The sequence below is a fragment of the Canis lupus genome, chromosome 23 (genome assembly GCF_003254725.2).
Source record: "Canis lupus dingo isolate Sandy chromosome 23, ASM325472v2, whole genome shotgun sequence".
In the NCBI taxonomy this organism is placed as follows: Eukaryota; Metazoa; Chordata; class Mammalia; order Carnivora; family Canidae; genus Canis; species Canis lupus.
Genome location: NC_064265.1, coordinates 27,717,810 through 27,741,351, shown reverse-complemented (window position 1 = coordinate 27,741,351; position 23,542 = coordinate 27,717,810). Strand labels below are relative to the sequence as shown.

Here is a 23,542-nt window from a genome sequence, read left to right as displayed (position 1 = left end):
AGAAACTTTAAACAGGCATCTTGTGAGCCAGGCCCCTATACAGCTGTTGTTCTCATCATAGGGACTGAGAGCTTCTTATCAGCAGCAATTGTGGAGAGGACAACTCCTAGCTGTGATGGGAATTTTTCTCAACACACAATCCAAATTCAATTTGAGAAGTCTAAACTTGGAAGAAGAAGTGAGGGAGGCCAACAGGATATTAGCCAGGAACAGCAAGATAGGGCTTATTCATTCATCCCTTCCCTGAAAAAAGAAAAATAGTTATTGAATACCTACTACCATAATGTGCATAACGTGCAACGAGGTGAGATATTCTGGAGTCAAGGTAGATGATGGAGGGCTGGAGAAGATGTTTAGTCAAAGTAAATTCCAGAGTTTGGGTCAAAAATGGAAAGATGTTTCCATTTATGGAGTCCTGTAAGAGCTGCACAAATTTTCAACCAGGATCATTCAAATTCTCAACCCCACTGCTCACTCAGATAAAAGATTTAGGAATCAGATTCAAGATGTTAAATGTAGTTGTTCAGAGATATCACAGGATTCTTAGTCATCTGTAATTCTGACCAGCTGTTCTGCAGGGCATTGTTCATGTCATATAAGGCTGCAGTGCTCAGCTATGGGTTGTTTCTGTACAGAAGCTCTAGGAAAGTATGTACTTTCTCCATAAACCATAGCTCCGTTTGGAGTACATGAAATTTTGTTTATAGGTCACTCCATATTCAGATAGATTGGCTATTTTTTCCCACAGCACACATTCAAGTACTATATTTTGTGCTGGAATATCCAAAATACATAACATGTTTCTTTAAAAGCTCCTTATATTTACAGTGTAATTGTTCCTCCAGTGAAATGATGTCACTTTCCATCACCCCTCTCACTTCTGTTGTGCATCAACTTATGCTGTCACCCCATGTGACCACTCAGACACAAGATTCACATAAAAGTAGATGTACACTCAGTGGTAATATAAACTGTGCTTACATATTAATAACTTATGCAGCATACCAGTGATGGGGACAAGTTTCCCTGGTGTTTGTGCTCAAGGAGAACCATTTTTTTTAGGATGTTACCTAACTCTAGGGACTCTGACTTAATGCAAGTTCATCAAGACCAAGGACAATTATTCATATTTTTAAATACCTCACAATTCTTAACACAATGTTGGATGTAGCATAAGGATTTACTTGAATTGGACTCCTGATTTACCCCTCCCCACTGAAAGATAACCAGTCTTGAATTTGGTGTTATATAGGTGGTGTTATATATGCTTTTACTAAAGTTGTGGGCATTCATAAACAGTGGGTAATATTGCTTCTCAGGTTTTAAAATGTTGTATAAATGATCTCAAAATGTATCCTTCTGCAACTTCTTTAGTTTTAATATTTTCTTCCTTATTTGCCCACTGTTAATAGTTGCAGCTCTAGTGTACAATGTACCACATTTAGGATATTTCAGTTGGTTTCAACTCTTCACTGAAACACACAATGTTGTGGTGAACATGTTTTCACTCAATTTGTTGTGTACATGTGTGAGAGCTTTTATGGCATATAGATCTAGTAATGGGACAGCTAGTTTGTAGAATATGTGCATCATCAACCTAACTAGGTATTGCTAACATGCTGTTCAAAGGTGGAACAATCTACACTCCCATAAGCAGACTGTGAGTTCCTCTGGCTTCAAATTCTTGGTAACCCATATTATCTTCATATTTAGGGATCTGATGTATTCCTTATGCCTACATTTATACGCATGTGCACATATCAGGATTCTTAGGGAAAAACAGAACTTTATTAAAGAGTAGAATCTGCTTTAGAACTTCCCAGAGAGCAATATGTGGGTACTTTAAAATTTTTGACAGCCTAGCTTTAATTTATTGGGTTATTTTTAAATTATTCAAACAAAAAGAATATGGTAAGGAAAATTATATGGGAAAAGTACAAAACAGCCAGTAGTATTATCCTATTACCATAGTCACTTTAAAAATATGCAAAATATACTCACTTGGCAATTATTAGTTGCCTTAACCAAATTGAAAGATTTAAAAAATGAATTCACTATTGGCTTATTTTACACTATATGTATATATTTTCCAAATATTGTTAATCCTATACTGGTGTTTCAGTGGGCCTGGGTTAGACTACACATAAATAAAAATGAACAGAATAAGCTTCCAGTCAGACTTGCTTTTATTTTAGAACTTGTCTCTTGTTCCATTGAAATTCCCAAGAACAGCTCTGGTCAAATAGAATATTCATGTTTTTCCATAATTCTTTTCCCCAGCAAAAATCAAGTACATATAAAGCAAAGCATGCTAAAATGTAAAACAAATGATCACAGCACAAAACAGCCATTCATAAAATTAGCCTCATCTCACTTTTTTCTTTCTCACGAATTCCATTATTTTCCAAGTGTTCTGGTAAACAGTAAGCATTCTGGTAGCAGCTTGCCAGGTGGATTTCACAGGGCGCTCAGGGCTGGATCCACCATGAGGGTTGTAGCAGAATTGAAGAGATGAACATGAGTTTCTCATTCTATGAAGAGATAGGAGACTTTCCTAGGAAATTCTAACTCTGACTGCTTTTGTTTCAACTGCCCAATTTGAGATGTAGATGTGATGAAAATTATGATAAAAATATTCTCTAAGCAGATATATCATCAGAATTGCTGTCTGAACTGTACAGAGCTGTCAAGAAAAAAATTCAGTTAACTTTTCCTGGTCATTTTTCCCAATTCTCAGAAGAAATGAAATCATTCCTAGTTTCTCAGTTCTGCTTGTTGGTGTCTTCACTCAAAAGTCTCCCTTTCAGACTTGAAACAGCACAAATTTAGCACATTACTAGCCAATTGGTTTCATGAAAAAATTTCTGCCCCTCACCACTCTACTTCTAACAGATGATTTATAGTTTCTGGCTAGAACCACATGGAGTCACACATTGCCAACAGAGCAATCTTCCTTTTTTTGCTATGATCATCTTGTGTCCTCACCATCTGCAAAACATAAAAACATTAATGTTCTTAATGTCACTGGATTTGTTTAAAATGTTCCCTCTAGACTTGACTCCTCTTTGCCACATATGAAATGAACACACATAGTTTTGCCATTTTCAATAGTCAAAATAAAAGGGTGATGTGATAATAGATACAAATGAGCAACATATAAGTAGAACTACAGATACGCTTCTTCCTGGGGAAATGTTGGTACATTCATCATCTGAAATTCCACACTTAGTACATTCAGTGTTATTGATTTGAACTAGAAGGAATGTGCAGAGCTAGGACTCTGCTTAGAATCCTTTTAATCTTCATTTTTAGCATTAATTTCTAGGACAACATTCCTTCCTCTCCTATTCTTCATCCCCTTTCATCCCTAACCACCCTCGTGTGAACTTTTGCTTCTAGCATCAGCACCTACTGTTCTTAGGAGGACTGGTGTCCGGCCACTGAAGTGGCTTGTCTTCAGACATTTGTTACATAACCATCTCAAAGGAAAACAATCATGTACTCTTGCCTTGCATATTTTAAAGTTAACATCTAATTATTTTTTCATAATGAGTTTAAGTATTTGAAAAGGATGTAATTTGTGACATATTTTAAAAGCTCACATTTAGAAATAGAGCTGTCACATTTTTAAAAATTTACCTAATAGAATCTAAATAGCACAGTGATTTGACAGCACCATTTTCTATTTAAATTATATGTAAATATGCTCATGGTTCAAAGTCAGATGTTTTGCAGTGTTCATTTTTCTCCTTAAACATGTACTTCCATTCCACTTCCCCATAGAATTTCATTTAACTGTAATATATTTAAATGCTTTAAAATCTTTTATTGGTTGCCTAATTATAATCCTCCACAGCAAAAAATATATTTTAATGCATGTCTTTTTATTTCCCAAGGCTATAACCTTCTATGTGTTAACATATTTTTTTCTGATGGATTACCATTACAATTTATCAGAAGAGCATATATATTTTATATGTTATTATTTATATTATATAAATTTTGGTTATTCTTTCAAAACAAAAAGTAAAAGTTTTATTGGAAATGAATTTCTTCTCGAGATGGGTAGTTTATCCCTATTGTTTTTACTTACTATTACAATTTATTGTTAGCATGAGGCAGAGTTTAATATTAATTCTATTAATATTTATTGTTATAGATTTAAGCACTGATAAATATTGTTGATGGGTTTTGAAGGAGTTTTACTATAGCAATACCAAACAATTCTTTGAATTCTGAGTTATGTGCCAAAAACTGCCCACTAATCTTTCAAAAGCTTTTATTTACAAAAGATTATGTTACCCGGTGATTGGATGACAATTCCTCACTTCTGGGAAATGTACCTGAAAACACTTCACAAACTTATTGAATGGCTATTAATAATACCAGTTACTCTTTCACTTAGAAGTATGGTGTTTAACCTAGGAAACTAAAATATGACTGGAAAGTTTTAATATTGCTAAATAAAGCACACTTCACAAGTATGCTATTACTAAATTTTTTTTTATAAAATAATAATGTGTTTTACATATTTTTTCTTCAGAATTTTTAAACTCCAACTTAGCTTATTCACTTAATGGGACATATCCCATATAGCCTAATTGGTGGAACTAGTCCTTAAAGTAAAACCAATCCACACCTCTTTCAGTTGGAAGATCTGGTCTTCCAACTGTAAGTATGTTACTGAGGGTCTCTGTGATGATGTCTTACTTATGATTCCACTCTAAGATAGGTAAATGGTTAAGGCTTTTGCTGTGATTTTTTTTTGACCTAATGAAACAATGCTCGCTCTCCATTGGTACTTCACTTATAGGCTCTTTGCTTTGTTCTCAAGGATTTTTCACTTTAAAAAGATGTATCTTTTGTGAAAAGTCAGGTAATGGAACAGGCCAGATTACTAAATGAAACTTATCATAACTACCATCCTCACTCTATAGTATACCTGAATTCAGATCATCCAAACATGAGTTCAAATACATTTCTAACAATACATTTCTTAACAGAAACATGTACAGGATGGGAAAAACCTGAAGCCTTACTGGGCTTAAAGGAGACCTACAGATCCAGTATTTAAAATGACTCCTTGTTTGACAACATGCTCCCAACTCCCTATCCTGTGCCTTCCTGGGAGGGTTTACATTTGGGCAAAGCACATAATCAGATTTAGAATGGCTGAGAAAGGGAAACTTAGCTGGCTCAGTTGGAAGAAGATGCAACTCTTGATCTTGGGGTTGTGAGTTTGAGCCCCATGTTGGTTGTAAAGATTACTTAAAAATAAAATCTTTTAAAAAAGGATGGCTGAGAGGTATGTCATTTTTTTTTTTTTTGCATGAAGTGGGGGGCTTTTGTAAAAGAGGATGCTGAAAAGGAGACCCTCCATGATTCCTCAGATAGAGACATTCTCTAGAATGTTTTTAGATTTTAGTTTTTAGAAATTTAGATGTAGTTTTTAGAAATCTATGCACTAGGAAGTCTTTGTGTGTCCCTTAGTATGAAAAACACTGGCCTTGCCCAAGCTCCTCATTACACAAACAAGAAAATTGAAGACCAAGGCAATCAGGTGACTATTTGAGATCACAAAGCCAGTTAGTGACAGAACCAAAATTAGCATCTAGATCTCCTCATTCCCAGTCTGGCATTCTTTCCACCATGGCCATCAACTCTAATGCCATTTTGTCATCATAACCATCATCATCACCATCACCATCATCATAATTTTAAATAATAGCTAACATGTATTGTTTTCACTCAATGCAAAGTGCGTGCTGTTTGAAGCACTTTATATTCAGTGATCACATTACCCTACAATGTAGGCTCTACTATTATGCCCATTTTACAGCTAGAGAAATGGAAGCTCAGAAAAGCAAAGTAATGTGCCTAAGATCACATGACCAGTAACTGCACAAATTGGAGCCAAATCCATGTCCCCATCCAGTGATCCTTGGATTCAGTCTTTCAACTACTATTTCCCAAAGTGGTTTCTATAGAACACGAGCCCAAAAAGATGCCCCCTGATACAATGATTCTGTGGTCATAGTGGTTTGACCATAGCCCCTCTCTCAGAATCACAATAAACTTTAGCCCAATAAAGTCATTGAGAAGTCCTGCAAAAATCATGCCTATTTATCAGTGTTTTACAGGAAAAATTTTTTCTCCCGATTACCTATTAATATTTAGTGAAAGGACTTCTTTTTTTTTTTTAAAGATTTTATTTATTTATTCATGAAAGACAGAGAAAGAGAGAGAGAGAGAGAGAGAGAGAGAGAGAGGCAGAGGGAGAAGCAGGCTCCATGCAGGGAGCCTGACATGGGACTCGATCCCGGGTCTCCAGGATCAGGCCCTGGGCTGAAGGCAACGCTAAGCTGCTGAGCCACCCAGGCTGCCCCAAGGACTTCTACTAAAGGAGACTAATTTAGGCTCAATATTTGTAACACTAGGTCAGTGGTTCTCAAACTCTAGCCTGCATCAGAATCATCTGGAGGACCCCAACCCCAGAGTTTCTGATTCAGCAAGTCTTTGGCAGGATTCAAGGATCTGCATTTCCAGTGACTTCCTAGATGATGCTGATGTTGATGGTCCAGGGACCACACTTTGAGAAATATTGAACTTGATGTTAGAAAAATAAAGACTAAGAAATAAGCCCTAAATTGGCATAATGGGAAAAGGAATACACTTATGCTTTTTAAAACTCCAGATTAAAACCTTGCAAATGTACATTATAATAAGCAAAATAATCTATATGTTAAGTAGATGGATACAATCAAAACATTAGAAAAATGAGGTAAAAAGAAAAGCCCATTCTCTTTGAAAAAACAAGATAAGCACAGCAAAGATAAGTATGTAAGGGCTGATCATTCTTCACAATGGATTTTTATTTTTAATTGTCAAATATATTACCAGACTTAGATCATTCATGTAACATAATACTAGCTGATTATGTACCAAACAAGGTGTGCATTTGACCTTCATATGTATTATCTCCAGCCTTTCAAAAAACCAGATAAAGATTTTTTTCAGATAAAGATTTGTCTTGTTTCATAGATTAACTTTAAATTGAATTTGTGTTCTAGAAACATAATACAATATAAATCTTTGTGACAAAATGGTACTGAACTAGATACTGTGAATATTCTTTAGTAAGACACTTAGATGTCTACAGCTTCTGTAGAAAAGATACAGGACACCTCAGTGGTTTCTAAAGTCATTCTAGTTTCAAATTCTAATCCCACATGATTCCAAGAAAGAAGCCAAACTGACATTTCTTGAAGAGACTCAGACTGACTTCATGGAACAGAGCTGGCCAAATGTCACCAAATTAAGTTGCTGTCTAGAACTCTCAGAAGGCAATGAGTAAGGACATGATCAACTTCGAGATGTAGGATATACAATTAAGTAGAAAAATGGTGAAAACTTCTGGAGGAAAGAAATTATGAAGAATAATAACAATCAAGAAAGTTCTCAGTAATGCTCACTTGGTAATCTTCTTTGAGTTACCAACCTTATCATTTTCAGCAGCAACCTCACCTTGAAATACCTAACAGGACTAATTCAATTGAAATTTATAGCAGTGTTTTTCAAACTTGTATGCACACTGGAATTGCTCTGGGGTTTCAAAAACAATGAATGCCTATGTCTCACTGACAGAGAATATGACTTAAGGGATGTGGAGTGTGGGTTGGACTATGGAATCATCAACAAATACCCAGGTCATTATAATGCATAGACAACTTGATCAATACTGATTTATAGGGTTCTTTCCTGTGTATGTTGTTAATTATATCGCCTGAAATGGATTGCATTGTGTCTCCCCAATTTCATATGCCTTAAGGATGGAGATATAATCTGATAAAAAGTGATGCCCTTAGAAGAGGAAGGGACACCAGGACTGTCTCCACTATGTGAAAACAGAGCAAGAAGATGGCTGTCTGCAAGCCAGAAAGAGAGTTCTCATTAGAAACCAAATTTGTTGGTCCCTTGATCTTGGACTTCTCAGCCTTCAGAACCATGAGAAAATAAATTATTGTCTTTAAGCCCCTCAATCTATGGCTTGAGGTGACTAGGATATCCCCTCCTAACACCCACCCTTTTCTATCTCAGATCTATTTCCTTCCTCCGATATTGGGAAAGCACACTGAATTAGGAGTTGCCAGACCAGGGCCTAGTTTCAGAAAGGCACTAAACCTATTTGAGCTTCCGTTTCTCCATCCAAATAGAAGGGTATTAATTCCTGTCTCCTACACAGGGTTTTGGAGGGAACTCAATGGGATCATGTACATGAAATTACCTTACAGACAGTATGGCTCTGTACATGGGTGAGCTGCAGCTGGTACCTGCCACTTTGTTTTACTCAACCACCCTCCCTTTTGAATCCCCTTCTTGATTTCCCTTTGGGGTTCCCTCAGCCATCTGGTCCTCAGTCATTTGGCCTCACCCCAACTCCCTGGTTCTCCCACCACTGCTTTCCTTTAGCCCATGCCTGTTAGCAATAAATCCTCTTAGTTTTCCTTTATCTGGAAATATCTTTCTTTTGTTTTCATTCCAGAGGGCTATGCACATTGGATATAAAATTTTGTGTTCTAAGTTCTTTGATTCTAGGATGTGAAAGAAAAAAATGTTTCACTGTCTTTCAGCTTCCAAGGTTTGTTTGTTTGTTTATATTTATTTTTAACTTCCATGGTTTCTGATGAGAAATTTACCATCATTTGAAGAGTTGTTCTTTTCTTTTGTAATATGCAGATTTTTCTCTAGCTGCTTCAAAATTTTTATCTTTTGTTTTCAGCTGTTAATGATGTGTCTTGAGTGGGGTTTTAAAATCTGTAGAGTTATATTTTCTGCTAGTTTGGGAATTTTTTTGTCCATGATTGAGAGTCCAAGGCTGATGCAGCTCCCATAATTAGAATCAGAGGATCCCCTGCTCCAGTTCTCTTCCTCTGGGGCTACCCCTACATGCTGGCAAGCAGGACCTCTCTTTCTAGTTCCTCTGGCCAGAAAAACAGAGTTTTTCTTTAATTTTAGTTAGCTAGCCTTCCACTCAGATGCAAACTGTGCCCACCTTCAGAGCAAAACAGTGCACAAAACAGTGAGAAGAGAGGCACCTGGGTGGTTCAATTGGTTAAGTGTCTATCTTTGGCTCGGGTCATTATCTTGGGGTTCTAGGATTAAGCCCCACATTGGGCTCCCTGCTCAGCAGGGACCCTACTTCTTCCTTTCCCTCTGCCTCTCCTCCTGCTTGTGCACTTTCTCTGTCAAATAAATAAATGAAATCTTAAACAAAACAAAACAAAACAGGAGAGGAAAGAGAGGGAAAAATGGGCATTTCTACCACCACCTCTGACAAACAGGAGCTCCTTTTCCTAGTTCTTCTGCCCAGAAATATGAGGTTTCCACTGAATTTTATCTTCCTGCCCCACTGCCATCAAACAACTCCAGGACTGAGATCTGCCCTCAGGACAAAGCTACAAAAGAAAACAGAAAAGGAAATGGGAAACTTCACAATATATCTACTTTTTATTTTCAGAGCTCTTTGGGGAATTGCCTTTTTTTTGTCTTCTCCACAGTTTCCAGTTGTGATCAGTGCAAGAGAGACAGTATGGGCTTAGTCCATCTTGAGGCTAAAGTAGGCTTAGTCCATCTTGATTGGAACCAGATACTTCATTGTATTTTTATTTGATTTTCCTTTTCTTACACTTCTCTTCCCTCTCTATATTTTTCTATATTTTCTCTATCCTCATCTCTCCTATTTTCCATCATTTTTCTGATTTTGTTCAGTGTCTATATATTTGTTATATCTATACTTATATCTAATATTGTATAGGTGTACATATGAAGTACTGATACATACTACATATTTATATAGTATCGTACATATATGCTGCATGCATATATGGTATTTTATTATATAATCATACCTAAATTTATTTATCATACCTGCTATTGGGTATTTTTGTTTCTACTTCAGGGCTACTAAAAATAGTGCCATTATGAACATTCTAGTACATGACTTTTGGTGAATATATATTTTTCTGTTGGGCATATACATTTGAGTAAATTTGCTAGTTAAAGTGTATGCTTACTTCCAGCTTTAGTAGACACACAAGAATATTAATTTTAAAATAATTTCCCATATAGTTTTGGTACACAGCAAAAATTATGAATAGTTGCTCTGGTGCCTACTATAGTTTCATTCTCCATCTTCCATTTTTCCCTTTAGCTGTAGGTCCTGAACCATCTCCTCACATAGCCTAAGAAGCTGCTCTCAGCCTCCAAAGAAATCTCAAAACCACAGGCACCAGCTAGAAGCTCACATCTCAGAGCAGGCAAGCCAGGGTTGCTAAGGGAGAAGGTAGACCTTCAAACCCTGGAGGCTTGTTGCATAGCTCCTCACTCACATTTTGCACAAGATATCTGGGGCTCTGTTTGCTTACTCAGGACCTGTGTGGTCCTTGTTCTCATCCTTCTCCTGTCTCTATTCCCTGACCTCACACTGAGTATTTACAACTATTTCCAGTTCTGGTTTTGTCAACATCATTGACTCCCTTTTTTGCCTTTCTAGAGTTATATATTGTTTGCTTCCTCATTGTGGGAACCTCCTGCAGCCCTAAGCTTCTCTATCTTGTCATTTCTACCTGTCCCAGTGAGTTCTCCTTGCTCATCCTTGCTCATCTTCCACCAGGGGAAAAATCCAAACAAAGGTACTTCAGGGGCTTCAATTCTATTGTACCCAAGGTTACCTTTTTTATCTTGTTGTTTACCATCTGCTAGAGCTGGCATTTCTTCTGAATGTGCCTCTTCCTTATCGTTCATCACCAGTTCTCCAGTTGAAAAGAGCATGTATAACTTCTGGATCAAATCAATAGCGGTGTCAGAACCATTACTAGGATTGTTCCCTAATACAAAGGAATGATGCTCCTGGGAACCAAATTCACCAAACAGCTCACTGTTTCCTGTCTCTATTTTATACACCTCAGGAATAAGGCTGAGGTGACAGAGAAAAGAGATGAAAAATATGTTAGCCAAGCCCCTTGCAGAATTAAATGTAAACACAGGATATAGAATAGCAGATGTAGAATAGCAATCAACTTTATGCATGTGATTGGAACAGTCCAAGTGTAGTTTGTAGATGAAATCTGACTCAGGCAACTTTTTAACATTCCAAAGAGAAATCATAGCATTTTATCAGTGGTTTAGGACTCCAAAGCAAAATTATGTTCAGCACTGAATTTTTATTGAGTACTTATGGTTGTACTTTGCAAAATCAAACATAAAAGAATCCTTCCTATCAGTCTTCATATGAGTTCTGTTTTTCAAATGGCAAATATTTTTGCTGCTTTTGCATTTTTTCTTTTTGTTTTTCTTCTGCTGTAAAATTGTTATATCTAACATTTGATGTTATAAGTTTTCTGTTATGGCAGTACCCAATATTAGTGGTGTTATATTAGGTATTAATAGGAGTCTCTCTTTTTTTTCATAAAAGCAACAGAAATGGAAACATGGCTCTTTCCAATATGGGTGCTATTCTATCTGCTATTAACTCCAGATCTGTGCAGTCTTCACAAACCAAGAGTATTTAACAGACACACAAACACATACCCTATATCCCAACCAAACTTGCATCCTGAAAACTAAAGCGCCATTCATTTCAAATTATTTTTGGAAGGACTGCTTCCAGCTGTAGTATTACCCAAACTGTGAATTTGTCAACTCACACTACAGTGTTTCCTGAGCCAACGTTCTCTGGGTTGGGAGAGGTGATGTTAACACACTTGGGTCTCAGATCTGCAGGGGGATATTTGTTGATGGCACCTGGAGAAAGAGTGGGCTGGTTAATCTAAAATTTACCATTTTATATTCTATCGCCCAAAGTCAGTCCATCTTTTCCTGTGGTTGGAAGTGTTTTTAAGAACAAATTAATTTATAAGGCATTCAACAAAGTAGGCACCCTCTGACATTGCAATACCTCATTGGCAAAGTCAGTGAGATATAGCAGTGATTGAGCCTAAAATTGTCAAGCTCTGTATGTCACCGACTTGTGATACAATTCAAGGACATCTCTCAATCCCTTCTAACATCTGTTTCTCTCCCTCTAAAAGGAAAATCTTTCCAGAAGACACACTGAGCTACTGAAATTGTCTGACCTATTTATCTTAGGGTTGGAAGAAGGCAAGTGACAAGCCTGCTACTGTATATGAATCCTGAATTCCAAGATTCCTGAGGGTTACAAACCTGGGGCTTTTGAGAGGCAGCAAATCTGCATCTCTGCTATTCTCTGATAAACTTGCAGGAGCTGCAGATAACTATTCAATGTGGCCTCTGCCTCATTTTTAATCCCAGCACAGGCCAGGATTTGCTTGATGCTGAAAGCTCTTGGGTATACTACTATACCCATGTCTAAAATTGCAACACATGGACAGAGGCTGCGGCAGTCATTATCAAAGCCTCACCATAAAAGGACACCCTTAGAACCCTACTTGGCTATGCCTGAGCTAGTTATCTGGGACAGAGGCTCTAGAAGAGATTCATGTCCATGGCTCAAAAGAATTAAAGTCATAACCAAAGGTAATTTACAATAAAAGAGAAAACAGAAGTCCTTGGAGTAAATAGAGGGTATTGGTAGTAGGATATTACTGATTACAGCAGTATCCTTCCTTCCTTCCTTAAGAGTATAGGAATTGAAATATAGTTTAAAGAACAGGAGCACAGCTCTGGGGTCAAAATGCATACAGCTGAGTCTAGAATTTGCCAACTATTAAACTATAAGCTTTTGAACAATTTATTTTTTTAAAGATTATTTATTTATTTATTTATTTATTTATTTATTTATTTATTTATGATAGAGAGAGAGAGAGGGAGAGAGGGAGAGAGAGAGGCAGATACACAGGAGGAGGGAGAAGCAGGCTCCATGCTGGGAGCCTGATGCAGGACTCGATCCCAGGACTCTAGGATCGCGCCCTGGGCCAAAGGCAGACGCTAAACTGCTGAGCCACCCAGGGATCCCCTTGAACAATTTATTTAATGTCTCTGAGCCTTAGTTTCCTCACTTGTGAAATGGAGATATTAGTGCTTTTCTTTGAGGGCTATACTGATGATTCAATGATATAATCTATTTAAAGAATTCGTTACATGGTATCAAGTACATAGTAAACAGATTAGGGTTAAAAAAATACTTTTTACCTATATGGGGGTTTTCTGGCAAATACCTTGATAGTGCAGTATTAAAGTTCAAGGTCAATAAGACCTGATATTTTTCTCTGGTTTTCTCACTGCCTTCTTTTGACACCTGAGACTTTACCACTCTCCACTGAAGTAAGGAGTTATTCCTAAGTCAGCTGGTGGATTGTACACAGAGACATTAAATCTATTGCAAAAGCAATAGAAGAGAAAAGGTTTAATGACTTACGTCTGATTAAATGAACAAATGGCTTGACAAACTTGGTGATATAGTTCAAATCTGGCTTGTGGGTTCGGCCAAGCTGGACTAAGTGATGATCCAGTGGGTGGCTGGCTAATTCTTCTAATTCCTTGTCATTGTGTATAGGACCAAAGGAAAACACAAATATAGTATAGCCCTGACACTTGGCTCTCAGAGCTACGTTTCTTAAGACTTCCTTTTCTAAGGGATTGGTTTCACCAGCAGATATAACAAAGATAACTTTGTTTTTCCTCAGGTTGGGAGTTCCTACAAAGACATTGTCAATTGTCCACTGCAGGGCATGGCCAATAAAAACATCTCCATTGAGCTGTTGAAAAGAGTCTTGGAGATGATGTTTCATTTGGTATATACTGTTGTAAGTAATCAAATCAAATTCCAGGTAGACAGGGCATTCTTCACTGTTTGGCATATAGCCTGGAGGAGAATAGCTCAGGACTGCAACTCTGTCTCCTAACATGGAGGTCAGTGGGTCTGGGGCAATGTGAAAGTAATCAAGCACTGAGATAAGAAAAGCTTTCACTTCCCTAAACTCATCATTTCCTATTCTTTGGGAAGCATCTATGAGGAAAGCCACATCCATGTAATATTCTTGAAGAGAGGTATCTCCAGGTATATTAATAACACCTGGTTCTTCTTTTCTGCCATGGTTTTCATGTCCTGCAATAGAATAGCTCAAGTCACTCTTTTTAGTAGAAGACTAAACTTGGAACTCCTAGCCAAGGATGACCAATACACATCATGTGATTTGCCATGGTTTATTCCCAAACCCACAGCAGACATCATAAATCAATTATAGTACTTGCTCCCAGATGCATTCTCCAAATATGTCTCCACACACTGCATAGGAAACCATTGGCATTCGACAGGTGTTGTCATGTGAAAAGAAATGTATCTGCTAGCCTATCTCAGATCCTTGTCCAAGGGTTGATAGATCCTCTACTATTTTCATATGTAAGATGAGAGATATATAATATTTTTAGGGTACTCCACATGATCACAAAATTTGAAGTACACATTTACATGAAATCTAACTATTTATTTTGCAGTGACCCTAAGAGAAAAGTATATATGTCAGTCATATTGATTGGTGTCACAAACATATATAGCTTTATACACATGTTCAAAATATGTACTAAAGTGTGATGTTATGAGAACAAGTATAAATGTTGATTTTAGAAACCAAACTCTGTGTGAGACCTTAAATACTCTAAGATGTTAGTATTTAAAGTGCCAGTTTGCAAACAGTTTATCAGCCCAAGACAAAATAAGGAGCTTGCATCATGTTGTAAGTCTTTTACATTACTAAGCACACAATTTAATTCAGTTGACTATTTTTTTTGTAGCAAAACTTTTTCAGTGAAGGAAATAGTGCCTTGATTTACATTCTGATGCTAATGTAATATCTTGCTATAGATCAGCACTTCAAGTATTTGCTCTAAGGCTCAGGGATCATAAAACCATATCCACAATGATGTGGGTGCTGACTGGTCAGTGAAGGCACAAGAGGAAATGCTAGTTCAGAAAAATAGGAAGTAGGTGGCCAATGTTCTTTCTTCTATGAAAGAAGTGTGTCTATAAACCTAATCAAGCAAGAAGTTGGTTTCTAACTGGCAAAAATTTATTGATACCCATTTGTGCTCAACCCCATTATTAATGCTTTATATTACTTTATTTACTCCTCACAACAATCCTCACAAATGATTCAATTAACCTGCATTAATGCCATAAAAGCTTAATAATAGAAATAGAATGCCAAAAACAATACCTTGGAGAATGTTATTAACAGGGCAAATGAGCTATTAGATGTTTGTAGCTTAAGTAACTGAATTTCTAGGGTAAACTTCACATTATCTTTTTTTTTTTATCTATCATTAGAAATTTTGATGAATAAAAATTATATAAAAATTGTAAGGTGTACAATGTAGTGTTTTGATATCACTACACCTTGTGTAATAATTATGACAATCAAGCTAATATTATTGGATTTAATTTACTTAAAATTTTGTTTAGAATTTTTGCAGCTATGTTTATGAGGAATTTTGGTGTGTAGTTTCATTTTCATGTAGTCTTTGTCTAATTTTGCTATCATGGTAATCTAACCTTAAAGAATGAGCTAAAAAGAATTCCTTCCTCTTTAGTTTTCTGCATGTTTGTTTAGAATTGGCATTATTTCTTCCTTAGATGTTTTGTTGAATTGACCAGTAAAGTCATTTTGGCTTGGAGTTTTCTGTATGGGAAAATTTAAACTACAAAATCAATTTCTTTAATAGGTTTAGGGCTATTTAAATTACTTCTTGAATGAAGTCTGGTAATTTGTGATTTGCAAGAAATTTATCTATTTTACCTGAGCTAATTTACAGGCAAAAGTTATTTATCATATTCTATGATTATCTTTTTATTATCAGTGGAATATATTTCCTTTTTCATTCCTGATATTAGTATTCTTTTCTTCTTTTTTTCCTGGTGAGCTAGACTATAGGTTTATTAATTTTTTGATATTCTCAAAGAAACAGCTTTTGGTTTTACTAATTTTCTCTTTTCTATTTCATTGAGTTCTACTTTAATTTTATTACTTCCTTTCTTTCGCTGCTTACCATGGGTTCTTCTTCTGATTTCTTTCTTTCTTTTTTTTTTTATTTATGATAGTCACAGAGAGAGGAAGAGAGGCAGAGACATAGGCAGAGGGAGAAGCAGGCTCCATGCACCGGGAGCCCGACGTGGGATTTGATCCCGGGTCTCCAGGATCGCGCCCTGGGTCAAAGGCAGGCGCCAAACCGCTGCACCACCCAGGGATCCCTCTTCTTCTGATTTCTTAAGATGAAAGTTGAAGTTGAAGTCATTGATTTGAAAACTTTTTTTTTTTTTTTTCCAACACAGGTATTTAATGCCTTCTAAGTACTGCATTAGTGGAATCTCAGAAATTCTGGTATATTATGATTTTATTTTCATTCATTTCAAAATATGTTCTAATTTTCCTTTGGATTTCTTTGTGAATTATTTAGAAGCACTTTATTTTTTTTTTAATTTTTTTTTTTTAATTTATTTATGATAGTCACAGAGAGAGAAAGAGAGAGGCAGAGACATAGGCAGAGGGAGAAGCAGGCTCCATGCACCGGAAGCCCGACGTGGGATTCGATCCCGGGTCTCCAGGATCGCGCCCTGGGCCAAAGGCAGGCGCCAAACCGCTGCGCCACCCAGGGATCCCTAGAAGCACTTTATTTAGTTTCCAAATACTTAGGGATTTTTTGAAGATCTTTCTGCTACTTATTTTAAAATTTTAATTCTGTTTTAGTTAGAGAATACAGTTGGTATGACTTCAATCTCTTAAAATTTTGATAATTGCTTTATGGTCCACAACATAGTCTATCTTGGTAAGTATTGCATGTGTGTTGAAAAGAATATATATTCTATTGTTGTGTGGAGTGTTCTATAAATATCCATTAGGTGAGATTAGTTGCTAGTATCACTCAAGACTACTGTCTTTCTGCTGATTTCCTACCAAATATTGAGAAAGGATATTGAAACTCTGATGCTCTTCTCATTTTTAAAAAATCTTTTTTCTCTCTGAGTTTTATTTTGGGTAATTCCATTGCTACATCTTCAAGTTCACTGATGTTTTCTTTTATCAAATCTAATTTGTTATTAACCCCATCAAGTATATTGTTCATCCTAGACATTACAACTTTTATCTCTACAAATTCTATTTGAATCTTTTTTTTTGTATCTTCCATGTCTCTACTTTTTCACATATGAAATATAGTTATATTAGCTATTTTAATATCTTTGTTAATTCTAACATCTGTGTCAGTTTTGGTTTGTTTTAGAGTTATTATGCTCTTGATTATGGTCATGTTTTCATGTTTCTTTTTGTGCCAGATATTTTGAAATTTTCCTTTTTGGATGTGGAATATTTTTCTATTCCTACAAATATTCATGTTACATGCAAACTATTTGATCCTTTTGGGTTGTGCTATTATAATTTGTTTGGTGAGTTCAGAGCAGTGCTTAATTTGAGGCTAATTATTCCCCACTACTGAGACAAGACCTTCCTAGGTTTTCTCCCCAATATTCTATAAGTTATGAGTTTTTCCAGGCTTGCTGGCAGGAAAAGGCATTGTTCCTGGACTGCTATGAGCAACTGGCACTATTCTGTAATCTTTTCTGATGGTTCTTCCCTTAGGTTCAGGGCATTTCCTCACATGCATGTGCACTCACCAATCAACATAATTTGTTAAAGCATGAGGAAAAGTATTTCATAAATGTTCTGATAGAAGAGGATGGTTGACCTATGTTAGTGAAATATTTGTTCATGCATGCCCATATCAAAAAGATTACTGCTTTTCCCCAATTTTCTCTTTATAGTTGAGCAAAATCTCAATCCTTTTCCAAAGTACCCAGCAGAATTATTTTCTAAGGAGGTATATTTTCACTCACAAAAATCTGTAAAAAATATGCTCTCTTCCTACTTGCAGGATTAGCATGAGAATCAAGAAGCCAAATGTAGATGCTTATGTTTCAAAAACTCTAAAATAGCCAAACATAAAGTATGATTATTCTACTTTGAGTCTAAATTCATCTTACTTAGGGAGAGTGGGCCTTCAAAACTATTTTCTCTCAAGAAAACCTGGCAGGAGTGTGGATACAATATATCCATAGCTCATAGCAATACTGTGTATTTTCTGGAAATGTCATGGAGCCAAAGTCCCGTCTTCAAGTCTATGGAAGAATTTCCACAGAATGGCAGAGGAGGAAGGGCTGGCTCACTTTATTATGGAGGAGGCTTGGAAGGAATGAGGGATCCAGCTAGATTTCTAGGGAAGCGGCCCCAGAGATTAGCCTAACTTTGGCTGACATTTAAGCCACAATACCATGTGTGCTCCAGTAACTTTAGGAAGAAGCAGAAGTGGAAAGGGAATTTAGAGAGAAGGGAGAATTTACAGGACACGAGCCATTTGGACTGGGATTAAGTATGCTGTGAAGTAGCTATGCTGTCTTTCATGGCATTTGTGGGAAACCTCAAGATATGCATGAATTATCCAGTGATCTGATCTGGAGTTTCTCCAGAGGCCAAAATTAGCCATGTGTTCTTCACAGGCAAGTCACATGTATAACTGAGGCTACCTTACATGTATATTTCTGTCCACATGAACTTCAGCAATATTTTTTAAGGTAACATTGTTTTAGAAGACTTCCCATGAGGTTGGCAATGTTTTCTTTCCTGCTTTTATACTGAGTATTTGATTGAGCATTCCGTTCACTTCAGGTCTTATGCTCAGCTCTGTGCATGTCTTCTCTCATGCATCATGAGGGTGCAGTTACCATCATTCCCCTTTTACAGATGAGCAAGCAGAGGCTTGGAGAGAGTAAATTATTTGGCCAAGAAATGACAGCTTCTAAGTGGTAGAGGCAGGATTTAAGCTCCACTCACATAAATCCTTCGAAGAAATGGTCATCAGATATGAGGGTAGAGCAGACATTTTAACCACTTCGCCAAAAGCCCTGGAGCTGATATGAAAAATGAGGTTCTTGGTCAACTGCTATTCCTTCTAAGTGAAACCACTAGAGGAAGTTTTCTTCCAAAAGTAGGTAACTATATGAATTAAATAAAAATTTCAATTTTTTCTTCTCTAGGCATTATAGGGCAGTGGTTATGAGCAGAAACTTGTGGTTTGAGTCCTGTTTCTGCTGTTTGTTACCTCTGTGACTGAGTCCCTCCATACCTCAGTTTCATTATGTAAAAAATAGCAATAATAAACTATAATCTTATAAAGTTTTTTAGAGAGTTAAATTAAGTTTGCACAGTGCCTAACATATCCTAAGTACTCCACAGATATAATTTTTAGAGGGAAATAAATAGAAAAGCTGCAAAGACCTGAAAATCCTGCCCATGTTACTATATTTCGTAAATCAGAATTTCCATAAGAAAAAATGCATAATCAACTGGTATTAGTGGAAGACAACTTGCACATGCACATATGTATGCATGTTCTCAGAAATGAGAAGGCTCATTCTGCTGTTTGTGAATGTTTAACTACAGAGGAGTTGGCAATAATTTATGTACCTCTCCATTTAACAATGCCAGCTTAGGCCTGTCTTCCCTCCTTAGGTCAGTGGCCAAGTTCTAAGCCGGAGCAGCAAGGAAGGGAGGCGCAAGAGTGTGTGTGACTGTGTATCATTGATTTTATGCCAAAGGGAAATATAGATACATTTAAAATTCCCTTGGTTTATTGTATGTGATCCTCTTTCCCACATTTACCTGAACAAGTAGAAGTGACTGTCTTAAAATAGATTTCATCCTTTTCCCCCAAAGACAGAATAAATATCTTTCTTGACCTAGACCTTTCTAGGTGGCACTTAGTCTGACAGACTCACTCATGCAGTCAACTTCACACTCTGAAACAAGTCTGCAGAATGTACCAGCATACTGAGAAAAAGCAATGCATGCCTTAGGAATTATTTAGACCCAAACAACCCAGATCTAGCATTTTTGGTGTTTATGGTATTATTCTGTGCTCTAGACTCTAGGTGAATTTATAAGCAGTTTATAAAGCAAATTTATTCTGGCATTAGGGCCTCTGGATGAGTTTATAACCAGGAATTATTTTTAATGAAATTATGTTTTAAAAATAAAATGGGGGCAGCCCCAGTGGCTCAGTGGTTTAGCGCTACCTTCAGCCCCGGGCGTGGTCCTAGAGACCCAGGATCGAGTCCCACGTTGGGCTCCCTGCATGGAGCCTGCTCCTCCCTCTGCCTGTGTCTCTGCATCTCTCTCTCTCTCTCTCTCTCTCTCTCTGTCTCTGTCTCTCATGAATAAATAAATAAAATCTTTAAAAAAATAAAAAAATAAAATGGCACTACAAAAATTATTTTAAGATAATTTTCCCAAATGATGATGTGATCGAACTTATTCTCAAATTTGGCAATTGGATTTATTTCCTTATCTGTAAATACAGACAAAGCCATCGCCAAGCCACATGGCACACATGGTTAAAAGTTAGTGGGCATGGGTATGAATCCTGGTTCTGCTACTTAAAGCTAAGTACTTGAAGCTCTTATTCAGTGTCTTCATCTGTAAAATACAAAGTGCAGGGGTACTGGGATGGCTTAGTCAGTTGAGCATCTGACTCTTGATATTGGCTCAGGTCATGGTTTCAGAGTTGTGAGATTGAGCTCCATCTTGGGCTCTACACTCATCGAGGAGTTTACTTGAGATACTTTCTTTCCCTCTCCCTCTTCCTTTGCCCTTCCCTCTGCTTGCATGTGCATGCTCTAAATAAACAAACAAACAAACTTTAAAAATACAAAATGTAATAATAATAATAATGATGATAGACTTTTTGGTAAAGATGAAATGTAATCATGTGTCTACAGTGCCTAGCACTGTGCCTGGCACACAGTTGTGCTAAGTAAGCAGTAGCTTCTGTGGTTATGACTATTCTTCGTGCATTGTTCAATCATCAAGTGAGACAGTGCAGAGAAATAGTTCTCTGAGAATTGTACTGCAGTGAATAAACATTAGTCCTCAGAGCATTCCATCTGTACTTTTAGTTAAATGGAATATGTTCTGACTTGTGTTACACATTTTTTTTGTACACACAGAATATATTCTGTCAAACCCAAGCTCCTTGAAGATAGGGCCTCTGTCTGAGTCTTTAAAAAAAAAACAAACAAACAAACCAAACAAAACAACTTCTCTAAGTCCCCAAAGAGAATAACTCAGGGCTTAACTCAGAACAGGAGCCAATATGTATTTGCTACATGAAAGGACATCTGAATAATCATGGAAAATCCACATAAATCCTTAGTGCTTAATGAGGGCTGTCACTGTTACCTTCACCTCCACCACCACCACCACCACTACTGCCATCCCACCTTCACACTTCCACCACTGCTCTCACCACCATCATTTCCCCACCACTACCACTATTACCACCACAATCATCACCCCACTTTCCTAGCCCTACCTCCATCTCCACCATCAACATCTCTACCACCCACCTCTACCACCACCATCAGCAACAGCTAACACCTTCACCACCACTGTCTTTCCTATCTCTGCAACCAGCGCCAACTCTGTCATCACAACCCCCTCTACCACCACCACTATCACCCAATTACTATTTCCAAGTTTTATTCCATAAGAAAGGGGTCTGCATGAAAAAAAATGTCACTAGTATTCTAGAACATTGCTTTATTACTTGCAATAAATGATTGCATGAGACATACAGAAGCAACCTCAGTGTACATTTGAATTCAAACAGTCCACATATCCTGAACAATCAGTTCACATTAGTTTTGTCCACATTCAAAACCTTCATGGAAGACACTCAAAACTGTAATGACAACATAATAAATTCCCAAGCAAAAGTAAACGCAACCACCTCAGCCTACAGTTTAATATGATCAGGAAAATCAGTTTATTCCCCAAAGAACATCAAGATGGTTGAAATTTCCTAAAGCATTTGTGAAACACATCATTAAAATTCAGATATGACCACAATTTTATTACTGACCTCCTCTTTAGAATGTGTACTGAAATGAAAGTAGGACATTCAGCTGGTGTTCCAGAGGTGACTTAGAAGCCAATTCTGCTGCATTTTTAAGTCCAGTATGGATTTAAGTTCAGCAGAAGTCAAGATAATATATTCAAGTTCAATACATAACAGCAAAAATTAGAAATGAACTAAGTGTTCAATAAGAGATAAATTCATTCATTGAAAGTAACATAAGATACAGAAAAATCAGTATGAAGCTTGCAGCAACATGCAAAATGTATGACATTAATATGATGTGAAAAGCAGGATATCCAATTGGATGAAATGATGTAAAACTATATACCTATGGAAAAAACAAAGAATATACTCTACACTATGAATAATTTTTGCTAAATTATTTGAGATTCTTTGTATTCAAATCTTATATGATATGATAGTACTTTCATAATTTTTTAGATTTTTTTTTTAGCAGAATCTTGAGAGTGTAACAGGGAAACCGTTGACAGGGTGTAGGAATTGTGAGTCCCTACTCTGAGAACTTGGGGCATGAAGTTTCTTCTAAAACTAGGTTTCTCCCACTATTGACAGTTTGACTAAATAGTTCTTTGTTGTGAGGGGAGGTTCTGGGCATTGTAAAATATTTAGCAGCGTCTGTGGCCTCTGTCCATTAGATGCCAGTAGCACCTTCCAGTTGGGACAACAAAAACCATCTCCAGACATTGCAATGTCTCCCAGGGTGGATAAAGTGCAATCACCCCCAGGTGAATTTGCAAGAGGTGATTACTAAATACCTTTCCAGCTCTAATACCCTATGACTGAGTAGAAGTCAAAAGACATATTGACTTAAAAAAAAAAAAAAAAAGCTGGTTTGTAGTTCAGAATCAGATTAATGTTCGAAAAATAAAAAATGTAAAATGGAGCCTATGCAAATTCCCTAAAACAGAATTCCAGTCTAGTTCTAAGGGAGAAGTGTTATTTCTCATTTCTCAGTGAAATTCATTGAAAAGAACATTAGTTGAAGTTATCCTATGGCCTATGACCTCTTAAAGCTGTGAGCGAGCCCCAGCCTCAGTTTGGGTTGTATTTAACATTTCATTACAAATTATCCTGTCCTTTAATCTTGAAAATCAACTAACTATATCTTAAATATTGGTTAGCACAGTATCTTTGATGAAAGTACTGGCTTGCCCCTGGGTCACAGTTGCAACTTAATTAGAATTAAACCACCCATTTTTCATTTCACAATTCCTAAGTACTGTGTGTATTCCTTTGGTAAGTAATTAAGAAAGACTGAATTTTCCAAAGAATTTTTATATTGCACATATTGTGGTCAAAATGCATGATATCATCTCTACATTATCTTTATATTATTTAGATCTTAAAAAGTGTTTTTTTAGATGTTGAGTGGATGGAGGGAGACATGAACGTTCAGTGGTCTTAGAGGAGTAAAATAAAATTATTATGCAGTTCATGGGGATTCCTTTGGAAACAGGAATTCCCACCTCTGTTTTGTGGTTCAGATACTCAATTGGTTTCAGCTCCATTGAGAATGCAGAGCAAATCTGGCCCACCAAAGTAGTAGGATGAACAGCGGTTCTTAAAATACCACCTGTATTAG

The 23,542-nt window shown here is 36.7% G+C and overlaps 1 protein-coding gene across 1 annotated transcript in view; it reads right to left on the bottom strand.

Moving 5' to 3' along the window:
- Positions 1 to 2,168: 2,168 nt before the first annotated feature.
- COL6A5 (collagen type VI alpha 5 chain) overlaps positions 2,169 to 23,542 on the bottom strand; it is a 129,953-nt gene continuing 108,579 nt past the window's right edge. The window contains 4 exon segments of the mRNA XM_025448944.3: positions 2,169 to 2,988; positions 10,731 to 10,975; positions 11,706 to 11,802; positions 13,397 to 14,086. Coding sequence (XP_025304729.3) covers positions 2,969 to 2,988; positions 10,731 to 10,975; positions 11,706 to 11,802; positions 13,397 to 14,086 — 1,052 coding nt within the window. The 3' untranslated portion in view covers positions 2,169 to 2,968.